Source organism: Abramis brama (genome assembly GCF_963993115.1).
Source record: "Abramis brama genome assembly, chromosome: 7".
Taxonomy (NCBI): domain Eukaryota; kingdom Metazoa; phylum Chordata; class Actinopteri; order Cypriniformes; family Leuciscidae; genus Abramis; species Abramis brama.
This window is the reverse complement of record NC_139969.1, coordinates 41749592-41765816: the sequence shown is the minus strand read 5'-3', so window position 1 is coordinate 41765816 and position 16225 is coordinate 41749592. Positions and strand designations below refer to the sequence as shown.

Below are 16225 nucleotides of genomic sequence, written 5' to 3'. Positions count from 1 at the left end.
ACGTGTAATTGCGTTCATATTCTGGGCTCATCTGATTTTTTTTGTACATAGCATAGCCTACTTTGTTATGATTTTAGTATCATAATGATTAATAAATGCACGTACAATTATCCGTGAACTTGATTTGAACAAATGCCTTTCAACTTGTGTGTGCAAAATTCATAATTAAATGAATGTGCAGCAATTTGTACAAATAGAGAGTATGTAGGCCTACTATACTATTGTAGCCATTAAATAAGTGCATTTAGTTTCATATTTGTTAAAATATTATAATGTTATTTTTTTTCCATCTATGTTGATTATAAAATGTGAACAGCATGAGTAAGATAGGATGCGCAATATGAGATATGGAGCGGGTCAGACATGATTTTGACCACTTCATCACGTTTTGTTTTGTTTTGTAGAAAGCATTTCTTTAAAGTGAATTTCGTTTTGTATAAATTGTATCTTAATTTTAATCAATTTTTCATCCACCATTTGCCTGGATTTAATGAATAAGAAGAAAAATATAACAGACAATCATGGAGGCGCATCAGTGCAAACTGGAGCACATCTCATCCTAACTTAACGAAAATCAGCGTATGCCTTACACAGACATGAAAAATACATCAAATACACAAAGCTTGAAATGTCTTTAAACGAAATAATTCAAAACGAAAAAAGAAACTCTCTGATTATGTAATCCATTAGGCCTATTTATGTGCATTTCTCTCTATAGGCGCGTTCACACTGAGATGGCGATCGTCAACTTCATCTTTGCAGCCGAGTCAACACTGTCAGAGAAAACACTTGTTTATTAATAAAAATCAATACACGCGTCACCGGATTTACAAATGCACATCTTGCTTGTTGCACGCTCACATATTATGTCGAAATAACGAGATATTGTGTTGAAATAACATTTATTATTATTAATAATAGCCTACATATTTTAGAATATTTGATTGAATGCTGAATGTTGCGCTTGTTCAATTTAATAAAATTAAAACTTTAATTGTGATCATTAACATAACTGAATATTAAATATTAAATACACCCCTATGTTAAATTCCCATAGAGGCAGGCAGATTTTTTTTTTAAAGTATTTAAAAAAAAAATAATTTAGGATACTATGCATCCTGATAAAGTTCCCTTGGCCTTTGGAATTAAAATAGCCCCACATCATCACATAGCCTTCACTATACCTAGAGATTGGCATGGGGTACTTTCCATAAGATCATCTCTCAATGCAAATCAAACTAGCTTTTAGGCTAACTGAAATAAAATCATGCCAATCTCTAGGTATGGTGAAGGCTATGTGATGATGTGGGGCTATTTTAATTCCAAAGGCCAAGGGAACTTTATCAGGATGCATAGTATCCTAAAAAAAAAATAATAAAAAATACTTAAAAATAAAAATCTGCCTGCCTCTATGGGAATTTAACATAGGGGTGTACTCACTTATGCACCATGTATTTTAAGGAAGAACATTTATTTATTTATTTACGATACATTATTCATTCACAAAGAAAATTGGTGTCCTTAAAGGTTGGATTTTTCCTAATTTTTTAAATTAAGGCATTAAGTTCAATTTCCAAAATATGACTTTTTATTCCTCTTTTTAGTCAACTTTAGCATGGGTGTATTCACTTATGCATTGCACTGTATATATATATTTGATGTGGCAGTATTTTACAGTAAAAACTTTATAATCTATCCAATTTTTGTAGATGATTTTTACTCATATCAGTATAGCAATAGAGTTTGCTATAGAGTCTTTTTGCGTGTAGCCTACAGACACTATTGCGATTAGAACAAAGCAAATATAGAACTGACCTATTCCTCAGCTGGATCTGTTGCTCCTCGAAATGAAACTTCCAGAATTTCTGAGGTAAATTTTCCAGGATTATTATCAAGATAGTATTATTCCTCACAGCGTCGTAAAGTACATGAGTCTGAAAGTGAACTCGCGGTGTGTGTTATCCAGCTGATTGTGGGCGTTCACAGGTTTGTATGGATCGCCTCACATTTGCGTTTGAATAGCCCGGCTCTCCGTGGGCGGGGTCACATTAAAACATAATGAGCTGAGATGAGAACGACTGACATCTCTCTCTTTTCATACATATTACGTAAACTGAGAATATTTGTTTTTTATAAATATTACTTCATTTAAAAGAAGAGAATTCAAGCTTCATGCCTGTGTGCCTGTGTGACTGTTTGACTGAGTATTCTCTGAGTTACAGTTCATTTTCGGACGCGTTTCAGAATGGACTTCACTGACAGAGAGAAAGCAGAACTCGCAACATGTTTATTTTTCTTTATTTGGCAAAAAGCACAACACTTTGTTTTTATTGTGAGTATACACAAAAAAAATAATACACACTTAACAGGATTGATGTATAACACAAGTACGTAAGATCAAAATCAGAATAGTATTTTGAGTCTCTTTTGCACTGATAAGGAAAAAAGCGAGCAGATCACGCGGCGTGATTGCCAACCTCAGGGGGTTAACAGGGGAGGCCCAGTCTACATTTTTTTGTTGTAGAAGTTGATCAGTTGCCTCTCCTGTTCTTCAGCACATGATCTCAAGTTCATACACATTAAAAGAGGTTTCCGTGTCTCATGCAGTCAGAGAATTTCCTTTCTGTACAAGGATATTGTTGGGTTTCCATTTGTTGGATCCGGATGAGTCTTCCAATCTGGTGAATAAAATTACATTTATTCCTAAATAATGTAAAATCAAAAGAGCTCCACATTAACAAATTAAAAGAATGTCAACAAACAGGCACATCACCCTCTTTTGCAAGAGAAGAAGAAACAATTTAACTGCCATGAACCATGAATGAAAACACAGTTGTGTTGTTAATTTCTTCATCCATTTGGTCTACAATTTAGGAAAGGGGGGGAAAACATAAAAAAAAATGCTGTTTCTAGTGTGAGGTAAAGTCTACTTTTATAAATAATTTTCTGTTTCTCACAAAACAAATATATGACTTTTATACACTTGATTTGTTAAGGCTATGCATGAAGAAATAATAGACTAGTGTTAAACATTACCTGTGCTTCAATCAAAAGCTGAAAATTTAACTTAATTTACGTACATATTAGGATCGCATCAGAGAGCCCCAATCATCTTCGAGTGTTAATAGAACAAGCCAATTCACATTGATTTGCAGCTCGTGCAGTGTGGGTATGAATAGGAAGCACATGCAAGCACCAGTTGTTTTTTTGCTGAGGAGCTAGGCAGAAACACTGCATCAGCGGTGGTCCAGCAACGGTGGCGATGGGATGTACATTTCCTCCTTCAGGGAACGAGAGTACATACGTAACCGATATGTTCCCTTTCAGTCGGTCACGTTCTACATACTTCGACATGCCAACATATTGGGATCCCAAGTATAACGCCACCTATTGCTGCCACCTTTCAGCACCCAGTGTCATCTTCATTTATATAGTCATCTTCATTTATATAGCGCTTTTATTTTATTCATTTATATAGCGCAGTGTAAGCCTCATGAGGGGCGGAAGATGGGACATACGCAGAGGAAGTCTTTGCTGCTCTTCCGCATGAACCATACAGTCAGACTATTGGATAACACTATTGGATGCCCTTTTCAGGGGAGAGGAACGCTGCGGAAGCCACATCCTGCCCGTAGGGAGGTATCATATATGGACTGGCCGGTTAGGGCTGTACAACATATGGAATGTCCCTGAGGTGGCTCCGGCCTATGTAGGGGGGAGGCAATACCGTTCAGAGATGGCAGAGACACAGGCTCGCTGCAGGGAGCCGTACCGTGGAAGAATACACATATGGGATCACCGTAGGGATCACAACATATGGGACCCAGCCTAACACAGGTTCCACCAATGCATACGAGTGTTAGGCCTGGTGTCCGACTGCCAGAGGGTGTGGAGGAACTCAAGAGGGTTCGCTTAGATGAGGAACGCACCTGGAGTAGAAATGGTGCATGTATCCAGTCCATAGGAGGGGAATGGCATAACCTTTTTTTTACCTAGTGGAGTGGGCTCGCAACCTGAGGGGGCATGGTGCGTCTTGGGTTTGGTACGCCAAGACTAAGGCATCCACTATCCAGTCAAGTCAAGTCAAGTCATCCTCATTTATATAGTGCTTTTAACAATGTAGATTGTTTCAAAGCAGCTTTACAGAGATAAACGTATAATTTATGGTAACAGAGATTGTTTTGGCTTTATAGCGGTTCTTTAATAAAGATATTTTCCAGCTAAAGTTAGTTTTGATTGATTCGCTTCCGTCGCAACGATCATTTGTTATTAAATTAGGGGCGGGCCAACCTCTGCTTGGAGACAGCCTTTCCCTTCTGCTGGCCTCCTTAACAGACGAAGAGCTGGTCTGGGGTCCTGAGTCTTTTTGTTCTGTCCACGTATAGGCACATAACGCGAACAGGACAGAGAAAAGGCAGGTCTGGGCCTGCCTCCTCCAGGGGCAGCACTTGCAAGTTTTACTACCTGGTCCCAGAAGGGAGTGGTAGAAACCTTGGGCACATATCTGGGCCCTATCAGGAGTGAGGAGCCCACAGGGATTGGTTACCGGGCAGGGAAGCCCTCAGTATAATCCTCAGATAATCCTTGCTAGTTGTCGAAGTAGCTCTCTTCTGGTTTTGGCCAAAAGAGATACTAGATTGAGGCATAGGTAAGGGGAGTCCACCTCGTTGAAGGTATGAGAGTCTCAATTTTAATGGAGAGATGGTCATGGTCCCGCAGTGAGAACATGAGTCATCCACAAAAGCTGCTTCAGCGTGCTGCATGCCCAGACATGTGATGCAGCGATTGTGACCGTCAGCTGGTGCCAGGTAACGACTACATCCAGAAACGTGCAGGTGGAATGTCATCTTGAAAAAGAAACAGTCACACCCGCGTTCACTCTTTCAGGAATTAGCTCTCAGTGCTGAAGCACACAGGGGAAATGGCCACAGCGACACTGGCAGATATTAAAGAAGACGCCCTTGAGCCAACCGATGCTGTGAAAACAGCAGTTGAGAGCTGTGAGCTCACAACCACCGCAGCATACGCCGTAACACCAACACTGCTGTAGAGGCTTCTTCCTCAAGAACACTCGACACACTGGTTGACTGTATTTATACCACTCTCAGAAACAGCATACAGAATGATCTGTTCAACTCCGAAGTGAAAGACAACTGGTGCTTGCATCTGCTTCCTATTTATACCTGCGCTTCGGGGTGGAGCGCGAGATGCAAATCTTGCCTGCCAATATGCATTGGCTCATTCTGTTTACACTCGAAGATGATTGGGGCTCTCTGACGCGATCCCAATACATCAGCACGTAGACGTATGTTGAACATGACCAACTAAAAGGGAAAGCAGCGTTTCCATCCCATGTGTTCAAGAGAACAAAATTGTCACTTCCTGGGATACTTGCACAAAATATTAGTACAAAAAATTTAAGTTTCTTCAATCAGCTCTTTTTCCCTCTATCATAAATGAGTTGCGTCTCAGAGTGTCAGATGAAACCCAATAAACGCTGTCATATTCTCTTATGAATGCAACCGTGTGAGACGCTTCTGGAGGGAATTAAACCAAATCATTCTGGTGACAGACTTGTCACAGACAGACAGACTGGTGACTCAGACGTTTCAGAGGTCCACAAAACCAACATTTGTGATGCTGCAATGCCATTGGTCTGCTGGTTAGTGCAGTTATCCAATCACAGTCTCTGCTGAACCAAAGTCACCAGGGGCCAGCTGTTCAAAAGTAATCTGACCATATTGGATTGGATCAAATCTTTAAAATGGGTTGTTCTTTTCTAAAAGAGAATGCAAAACCATCCAACCATATTTTTTTCATTACCATGGCCCTATGTAGAGATTCAGATTTGGTAATCTGAAAAAGTGTGTATCTGGATCATGGTGAGCCAATCCAATTTTGCTTTGAAAAACCGACCCAAAAATAAGATGGATGACCTGATCCTGGAAAGCAGAACATGGGATTTCCAAATCCAGATCATTCTGATCCAGATGAAACTTTTTGAACAACTGGCCCGAGTTTATTGTTGCACATCGAGGGATTTATTCGGTAAATGTCTTTCCATTGCAGTTTTAGTCACGCATCTTCTTTTCAGATAAAACAATTGTTCGCCTAAATTGAGCGCATGTTTTTTATGTGCATTTTTAAAAATGTTAAAATGTATGCACATTTCCATCCAGCGTTTTTTATGCAATATCCCAAAATTTGCATATAATTAGGTGGATGGAAACAAATTCCACTACACACAGTTAACATGTTTAATGTATCTGTCCACAAAGATGTAGAAGCAAATGACACTTTAGTTCATAGAATTTCCCACAACTGACTTCTGCTCACTATGACAACTTTTGGCGACATTTCCTTCGATGAGACAGCAGAGCGCTGGATGTGACGAAACTCCTTCCACACGGCGGGCAGCGGTGCGGCTTTTCTCCGGTATGAACTCGCTCGTGTATTTTCAGGTTCCCTGACTGACTGAAGCTCTTGGCACAATGTGAGCACTTGTAGGGTTTCTCTCCCGTATGGACCTTTCGATGCTCTTTCAGATATTTGGCTCTAGAGAAGCTATTCCCACACACCGAGCACATGTGAGCTTTTTCGCCGGTGTGTATTTTCTGGTGCTCTTTCAGATAGCCCAGCTGCGAGAACATCTTTCCACAGAAAGAGCACAAGAAAACCTTCTGGTGAATTTTCTGGTGTATCTTCAGATGCTTGGCTGAAATGAAACTCTTCCCGCACTGGCCGCAGCCGAACGGTCTCTCTCCCGAGTGCGAGTGCTGGTGGTTTTTGAGGATGGTGGCCTGCGTGAAGCTCTTCCCACACTCGTGGCACGTGAACGGCCTCTCTCCGGAGTGAACGCGCATGTGGTTCTTGAAGTGTCCTTTGCGTATGAAGCTCTTGGCACACAGCAGGCAGGTGAAAGGCTTCTCTCCGGTGTGGATTCGGATGTGATTCTCCAGGCTCTCTTTGCGTGTGAAGCTCTTCCCGCAGTGAGGGCAGCTGAACGGCTTCTCCCCGCTGTGTGTTTGCAGGTGCCTCTTCAGATCTGCGTTTTTGAAGAAGCTCCTGCCGCACTGTGGGCATCTGAAATCACGCTCTCCGCTGTGGATTTTGATGTGGCTTTTAAGGTTCACTTTGAGTGTGAAACACTTCCCACACTGATGGCAGATGAATGGTGGTTTATTGGCTCCTGTTCTTTTCTGGGAGAAATTGCTTTTGGTCTGTGAGCGACTAAATGATTTTTCTCCTGTTATGATCTTCTGAGGTCTCTGATACTGATGATCCTCCTCCACTTCATTCAGTTCTTCACACTCCACCTTCACTTCCATCAGGTCTAAAATCAGTTCAGACAAATAAAAAACACAAGTGATTCACAGTTTCATGGCAGAAAGCAAGAGGTCAAACATCAGGGCTCCAGATGAACACATAAATCGATCCAGTGAAAATTACAATAGTCATATTATTATTGTACTGCACCAATAAAATTAGTTCAGTCACTAATAATGTTTACTAGGGGCGCTTCGCCAATCGATTATAGGCAGATCGGTATATGCCTATAATAAAATTCTATGACTCGATCGATTGTCACTAAATTTTGCCGATCTCACAAACTGATCACAATTTTTAATGACGTAAAACCATAAAAAGTCGCCGCTAACGCACATGTAAACTGTATACAGATAAGGCTTTTGCTCCATGTTATAATTTGTAACTTCACAAAGCATTAGAAGTAACTCCATAGTAAATCGCACATCTTTATTTAGAGCAGGTTGTCTCTGTTCAAACGAGCCACACACAACATGATGATGAGATCTTGAAAAAATCCTCATATACTGACATTGACATGCTGATTAGCTAAAGCTATAGGACATCCGTGATCACGTCACGGCGCGGTGTTTTCCAACATCATTTAAAAGTTCAACCAATGTAAACTCGATCATGGGCACTGTTTTACAACTGGAGCGCTAGTTTTTCTCAGCAGTGTTGTAACATAAGAGCCTCCAAACATGATCAAAGTTTAAAAAGGTCTTCAATCAAATGAGTCCATGCACTTAACGATACCCTTTTTTTTTGTGTGTGTGTGTTATAAGTAGAGCAGTGAATCTTTGGGTAGACAGAGAATCGATTCGATTCATGATTCATAGGTTTTTGATTCAATTCAAGAATGATTTTTGCAAATTCAGAACGATTCGATTCAAGACGATTCACATTAAAATTCGATGTGATTTGATTCATTCGATTCGATTCTGCATTTTTATATATGCATTCATAGGATTATTGAAATGCTTCCCCCAGTGTGTCTTTGTCAGGGTGTCAATTACACAGCGGCCTTCAGGGGGGTCAGAGAGTGGGGACAAAAAAAACAAACATTTTGTCCATAATTAATGTTAGTTCATGTTAGTTTTTAGTGATGCTATGTAATGAGGGGTCCACTGGAGGCAAGTGTAAAGGAGAACCCAAGTGCAGTTGTAACTAAACTAAAATATGAAACAAAAACCAAAGCATGAACATGAACTTACATCACAGCAGATTACAGAAAACAATACTTGACAACGACACATGGCAAACAAGAGGGCTTAAATACACACAAGACTAATGACTAGACAAGGGACACCTGTGAACAATGAAACAATTAACCAATGACAACATGACACAGACAAGGGAACACATGGCAGGATCACATGACTTACAAGGGTCATATGACAGACAAGGAAACAAGACATGACACAGAAACATGACAAGAACAAACCCAAAATCGTGACATGCTATTATTATTAACTTTATTTTAATAGCCTATAAATTGGCATTTGTAGAAATTTACATAAGCCAAGATTTAAAAAGGCTTTAAAAGTATTGTTAGTTGCTAACTATTTTGTAGGATAGTGGATACACAACATTATTAAAGTATTCCTGGTATTAAATATGCTTTCATATTTAATAATATTGGGCACTTTCCCAACTAAACCTAAACTATCTTTTCCTCATGGAATAGTAAGAAAAGCCCTCTTTGTTCTCTTTACACGGAACATTTCCTTATGATTCTGAAAGAAAACGCGCCGGGTGTCAACTTTTGCTATAGTAAGAATGCAACATTAATGTGCATCTGATTGATAGATAAACCACACGCTCTTATTTCAGTGTTATGAATGTTGTTGTTATTTCAGCAGTTTTCTTCGTACATTCAGTTTAAGGTCATTAAGTTAAATTTAATTTATCATTCATGATTCATCGGAACTGTGCGTATGCATTTTAGACACCTATTATTTGTTTGCTCTTTCCATGCAATAAATGCACTCTCTTGAATAAGTGGGGTTTTACTTCAACTGTTCAGGACGGGTAATGTCAATGGCATGACCCATTTCTGTACAAAACTTCAGTATTTTATCTTAAAGAAAATAACGGTGACGTTTCCACGCAACGAAAGCATTTTATTTCATAGTGCCCACGCAATGACTTGGCAGCTTTATCAATGGTTTGAGCGGTTTGACAATTATGCAGATTTATTGTCTGTTTTAGTGCTTTTTCATAAAAAATGTTAATACAGTTAACACCTTTAAATATTAAAATGTATTAAATTCTGTTAATAACAATATATATATACAGCATCTCACAAAAGTGAGTACACCCCTCACATTTTAGCAAATATTTTAGTACATCTACTCAAGGGACAATACTATAGAAATGAAACTTTACTGTCCTCTGAAAATAACTCAACATACAGTCATTATTGTCAAAATAGCTGGCAACAAAAGTGAGTACACCCTAAGTGATAATAGCTGTACGTCGTTAAACCATGCAAAGACACCTGTCCTATTCATGTTCATGTTTTTGTCTGCTTCACAGGACCATACAAAATGTTGTATCTTGTATTAGAGCAGGTCAAATTTGTGCTTTGAGTACAATTCTTCATACTGACCACTGGATGTTCAACATGGCTCCTCATGGCAAAGAACTCTCTGAGGATTTGAGAATTAGAATTGTTGCTCTCCACAAAGATGGCCTAGGCTATAAGAAGATTGGTAACACCCTGAAACTGAGTGACAGTGCAGGCCAGGGTCATACAGAGGTTTTCCCAGACGGGTTCCACTCGAAACAGGTCTCGCAACGGTCAATCGAAGAAGTCGAGTCCTCGTGCTGTGCGTCAGGTGCAGAAGCTGGCTTCAAAAAACAGACGCATGATCATGGCAGCATTGCTTTAGAGGTTGCAGAAGCGGAAGGTCAGCTTGTCAGTGCTCAGACCATATGCCGCACACTGCAACAAGTCGGTTTGCATGGCCGTCGTCCCAGAAGGAAGCCTCTTCTGAAGCTGGCTCACAAGAAAGCCTGCAAACAGTTTGTTGAAAGCAGCCTGTCCAGGAGCATGAACTACTGGAACCATGTCTTGTGGTCTGATGAGACTAAGATAAACTTGTTTGGCTCAGATGGTGTTTTGGCTCAGGGTGACGCCCTGGTGAGGAATACCAAGAAAATTGTGTCTTGCCTACAGTCGAGCATGGTGGTGGTAGCATCATGGTCTGGGGCTGCATGAGTGCTGCTGGTACTGGGGAGCTGTGCTTCATTGAGGGAAACATGGATTCCAACATGTACTGTGACATTCTGAAGCAGAACATGATGCCCTCCGTTCAGAAACTGGGCCGAACGGCATGATAAAGACCCCAAACACACCGCCAAGATGACAACTGCCTTGCTGAGGAAGCTGAAGGTGATGGAGTGGCCAAGACATTATGGAGGAGTGGAAGAGAATCACAGCAACAACCTGTGCAGCTCTGGTGAAGTCCATGCCTAGGAGGATTAAGGCAGTGCTAGATAACAATGGTGCTCACACAAAATATTGACACTTTGGACACAGTTTTGACATGTTCACTAAGGGTGTTACCAGCTATTTTGACAATAATGGCTGTATGTTGAGTTATTTTCAGAAGACAGTAAATATATACTGCTATACAAGCAGCACAATGACTACTCTAAAATATATCCAAGTTTGATATATCTATGATATATCTATAGTATTGTCCCTTGAGAAGATATACTTAAATGTTTGCTGAAATGTGAGGGGTGAACTCACTTTTGTGAGATATATATTTATATAGGGCTGCCCACTAATAGTCAACTAACCGTTAGTTAACTAGAAGAGGTTTGTCCGACCAAAATTGTATTAGTCGGTTAGTTAAAAAAAACTCCACAGGAAGTGGCGAAATCACGCAGTCCGTGAGGGACATATCGTTATCAGCAAGAAATCTCAACATTTGCCTATCATTCATCGACCTCAAATATGGCTTATCCCTTGAAACATTTAAGTAGCAGCAACTTTATAAGTCAGCTCGCTCTAATGTTAACCTAGATTAATGTGCGCTATTATTAGCTGCATATCTGTGTTTGTGTGGAGAGCCACTTACTCCTTGGCATTCAGGCGCCAGTGCATCCCTGCATTTAACTTAAAATACTCTGTCATTCTTGGTCATTCAGATAAGAGTAATGCAAACTGTAAAGTGTCTACTTTTAGTTTTGTGCATTCACAATAACAACAACACGTTGTGCTTTTGTAAAAAAATGAAAACAATCAGGATGCTCTTTCTGCCGTCTCGGTCTCAGTGAACTTGAGCACGTCACAAAAGTTAACCTAAACTCAGCGCATACTTGCCTCACAGACATAACAAATATATCCATAGAAAGCTTGAAATGTCTACTTTTGAATAAACAAATTGAAATGGAAAATAAATATTCTCAGATTATGTAATCTGTATGAAACGTACATATAGGCACGTCCACTTCTGAGGAGATGACCAGTCCGCATCGTGACTTAATCTCTGCAGCCCAAAACACAGAAAACAATAGGTGATTTGTCTAACCCCAGTTCCTATTTATTTTGTGTTAACATGAAGCTTCAGCTTCACAATACATGAATTACACTTAAGAATAACAGTTAAATTATGCAAATATTTTTTTCTTACACATGAAAGCCGATTTACACCTTTACAAATCTTCTGTTGCGCATGCAAATTTAATTTACGCTTGCAATCTTATGAACACTTTCACAAATCACGCATGCAATTCTTTATGACATCATATTACCTTCATACAAGTCTCTACTGCTCACCAAGGCTGCATTTATTTGATCCAAATTACAGCAAAAACAGTGATATTGTGAAATATTTTTACAATTTAAAATAAATGTTTTCCATTTATATATATTTTAAAATGCAATTTATTCCTGTAATCAAAGCTGAATTTTCAGCATCATTACTCAAGTCTACAGTGTCACATGATCCTTCAGAAATCACTCTAATATGATGATTTGATGATCAAGAAACATTTATGATTATTATCAGTGTTAAAAACAGTTGTGTAAAAAAAAAACTCTGGATTCTTTGATTAAAAGTTCAAAAGAACAACATTTATCTGAAATAGAAAGATTTTGTAACAATATAAATGTCTTCTTTACTGTCACTATTGATCAATATAAGGCATCCTCGTTGAATAAAAGTATTAATTTCTTTAAAAAAAAATGTTTTTTAAAATAAACTCTTACTGAACCCAAACTTTTGAACGGTAGTGAATAATGTTACAATATATTTCTATTTCAGATAAATGCTGTTGTTTTGAACTTTCTATTCATCAAAAAATCCTGAAAAAAATTGTAAAACTGAAAAAAATGTTTTCAACATTCATAATAATAATGTTTTTTGAGCATCAAATGAGCATATTAGAATTATTTCTGAATGATTATGTGAAACTGAAGACTGGAGTAATGATTTACATCACAGGAATAAATTGCATTTTAAAAATATATCCAAATAGAAGTCTGGAAATAGTCCAACGAATATAAATAAAAACTTTCTCTTTAAGTTTTCCAAATTGGCAAAAAAAATTAAGCACACTTCTTGTGTGCAGATATAATGTACAATAATGTCTAAATCAAATGTGCGAGTGATGCTATACATCATTTCTGGGCTCATTTTATAATGATCATCTGCTTTAAATAAAGATATGCTGTTTGTTTAAGCACCAGAACACAACAAGATGCAAAGAGATAATTCTGAAAGAGCGACACGAGATGCTAAAATTCATTGTATTTATTGTGAGGGTTTTTAAAGACAAACACTCACTATACATAGAGAGTGAAACAAATGTGATTATTAGTAATTGAAAGAAAAATGCTCCAGTGATTTTCATCAATCATTAATGAAGAGTGAAGAATGATCACCGACCTCTCTGTTCCTCAGTTTCTTCATCTTTCTCTATGCATGTTTCTGCATCACTCGTGTCTTCACTCTCCTTTTTAATAAACTCCATCTTTACAATCGTGTCACTCGTTCTTCTTTTACACCTGGAAACTGTTGGAGCAGAAGTCATTATTAGTATTTAGCTCTGAATTCATCATACGATGGTCACATCATGTCCCTCATGAACATTAAAAAGGTGTGTGAAGTGAGAGGATATGAACCATAAACTCACAGCTGATTGTGTGAAATAACACTGAACCTTTTCTCTGATCGTGTTTCTGTGAAAACCTTTAGAAAGCTCTTCAAAGCACTGATGCCACTGTATTAAGACTTGCAGTGTTTCTATTATAACATGACATATTCAGTATTTTTAGTTTTGTATATGAATGATAAAACTCTTTTTTTTATATATACAATTTTTTAAGTTATACAAACATATCCAATAAAAAATCATCTACTTTCACTGTAATGTCATATTTCTCTCTTGATTTCCACTATTGTCAGCGTTACACATATGTGTTCTTGGAATTAATAATAACAAATATCTAGGCTATATATTACATTTACAGAACAAATACAATGACTGAATGGATTTTAAATGATCGAATCGCCTGAAATCTTATTTCTAAACTCAGTATTGTACTCTCGTGTTTATGGACGACTTTATTTATGCTGAAAATAACCATTCCGATATCAGACAGCACGGTCCAGTATTTGGCACTGTATATCGTAGCCTATTCAGCGCATACTGAGAAACCACGAGAATCAGATCAGGCTAGCGCTCACTGGCTTTACCAGAGCTGTCATAACTACTGTCGGATCGATTAAACTACTGTAAATCATACACAGTTACCGTTACTCCCGCTTCCCTCTCGCAGTCTAGCCTGAGCTCATTCATCAATGGCCGTTGCTCCGCTGGCGCGTGACACCCGGAAGTGCACAATCTGCTCAGTCACAGGCGCGCGCTTCTACTGTCAGCTTGATTTGAGCCAATCAGACAAACCCGCTTTGTTTAAGATGCACCAACTGATACATGCTACTGCAAAAGGTTTTATTTTTACATTAAAACAGTTAATCACATGGAATAACTCTATAGACACTTTAGTTTTATAGAAATAATTTAATTCTACATAAGTGCAGTGACATATGACTAAACGAGTGACTGATGATGATAATAGCGATGTAGGAACAACACATACACTATCTTAAAAAAAAAAAAAAAGATTTTTACGCTCACGAGGCTGCATTTATTCAAAAACCAGCAAAACCAGTAAATATTCTTACATTATAAATAATGGTTTTCTATTGTAATATATTGTAAGCTGTAATTTATTTATTCCTGTGATGAAAGCTGAATTTTCAGCATCGTTACCCCAGTCTTCAGTGTCACTTGTATGACAGTTTGGCCAAAAATTATATCTGTACAGTTTTCCATGTGGAAATCGTGATGCTACATTAAAAAATGTGGATTTATATTTTTAAATACTTTTATTCAGTAAGGAGGCATTAATAATCAAATGTGAAAGTAAAGACAGTGTTACAAAAGATTTAAATTTAAAGCTTAAATAATAACAGATAATAACTGAGCACCAAATCAGAGTATTAGAATGATTGGTAACACTTTACAATAAGGTTAATCAGTTAACATTAGTTAATATGTTTACTAACATGAACTAACAATGCTATTATTCTTTTTTTATTATTATTCTGCTCTATATCATTCTTATTATTCATCTAAAAAATGTAGTTCTATGTTTTTTGACCACTTGACACTCTTTGGCGTTTCTAAACTATACAAAGACAGTTGGTAAATCATTATAATAAAGGTTCAAATTAACTGATTTGTAGCCTGCTCACATTTAAATTACACATAAGGAAATTACAATACTGTTAAAATAATATTTTTTAATGACATAATTATGTTTTAATCACATAACAATGTAAAAATAAAAAAAAGTAAAAAAGATGACAATTTTAAAATATATATAAACCTTAAAATGGTGTGTGGCGAGCAGGACGAGGCTGTGGGCCGTGAGAGAACGGCGTGAGGCCGGTGACATGATTGATAATGAGCGACACCTGCGCGCGCACCGGTCTCGTATCTCTCACGGAGGAGCGGAAGCATAAAAGGAGGAGCGACCACAGTGCAGAAAGAGAGCCCAGATATCAGACAGTCCTTGAAACTATATTAAATCAACATTCTGCTGTCAACATTAAGTCATTGAATCAACATCGAACTCTGATGTTGATTCTACATCATTTTGCACCCTGTTTTAATATTGAAACAACATTGAAATCCTGTCCATAGATCAACGGAATTTCAGTGGTATTTCAATTATCAGGAATATTGAAACAATGTTAAAATTTCAACTGAACTAAGGATCAACGTGATTTCAAATGAATTTCAGTCGTTATTAAAGGGCCCCTATTATGGATTTTTTAAAATGACCTTTCACACAGCTCTAAGTGAATGAAAACATCCTGCAAAGTTTTAAATCTGAAAGTACACCGTATATAAAGTTATTGTCTTTCAAAAGTAAGAGTCGACTCTGAGTCAGTGAAATTAATCGTTTTTCAAACGAGTCCTTTTCATTGTGATGTCAAGACGAAACATTAGTATATCGCCCACCCACTTATAGCGCACGCAGACACCAGGGAAAACTTGAACCCCCTCAAACCTGCAGCTGATCCTGTGGATACTGGAGAGCATCATGTCCAGAAGATGCTGTGCTCTACAATGTGAAGGTAAAGCCAGTGTTCTCTTACGAGAGGTCTCTCGTACTGCGTAAGTATCTTACACTCGGGGAAAAGCCAAAAAATTATCCTTCTAATTTTGTATTATTGCAAAACGCGTTGCAGCAGCATGCGGCCATGGGCGAGACAGCTCGCGCGCCCATTGGCTGCTCTGCGGCAACTGCATCAGCATACCGAGCGAGGCCTGAGGTGACGTCAGGCCAATGAGGGCGCTTCGAAACGTCTTCACGTCCCGCCAAAACGGGCGT

The 16225-nt window shown here is 38.3% G+C and overlaps 1 protein-coding gene across 4 annotated transcripts; it reads right to left on the bottom strand.

Moving 5' to 3' along the window:
• Window positions 1-2273: 2273 nt before the first annotated feature.
• LOC311087308 (uncharacterized protein) lies at window positions 2274-14164 on the bottom strand. 4 transcript variants are annotated; one of them, XM_084120616.1, is made up of 5 exons: window positions 14077-14147; window positions 13209-13334; window positions 12073-12102; window positions 11754-11807; window positions 2274-7333 (listed from the first exon to the last, which is right to left on the bottom strand). In XM_084120616.1, exons 2-5 carry the CDS (start codon window positions 13291-13293, stop codon window positions 6336-6338), a joined length of 1167 nt encoding a protein of 388 aa, XP_083976742.1. In that variant the 5' UTR covers window positions 13294-13334; window positions 14077-14147; the 3' UTR covers window positions 2274-6335. The 4 variants fall into 4 exon arrangements, with proteins under 4 accessions (XP_083976742.1, XP_083976743.1, XP_083976744.1 ...); XM_084120617.1 differs by lacking the exon at window positions 14077-14147 and adding an exon at window positions 13456-13566; XM_084120618.1 differs by lacking the exon at window positions 12073-12102.
• Between the last annotated feature and the right edge of the window lie 2061 nt (window positions 14165-16225).

Excerpts from the sequence above, each read along its gene's own strand:
- LOC311087308 (XM_084120616.1), bottom strand. The coding sequence starts at position 13,293 with ATGGAGTTTATTAAAAAGGAGAGTGAAGACACGAGTGATGCAGAAACA. Across the intron at positions 12,103-13,208 it reads AGAAACTGAGGAACAGAGAG|CCTTGGTGAGCAGTAGAGAC; the intron begins GTCGGTGATCAT and ends AAATAAATGCAG. Across the intron at positions 11,808-12,072 it reads CAGTAGAGACTTGTATGAAG|AGATTAAGTCACGATGCGGA; the intron begins GTAATATGATGT and ends TTTGGGCTGCAG.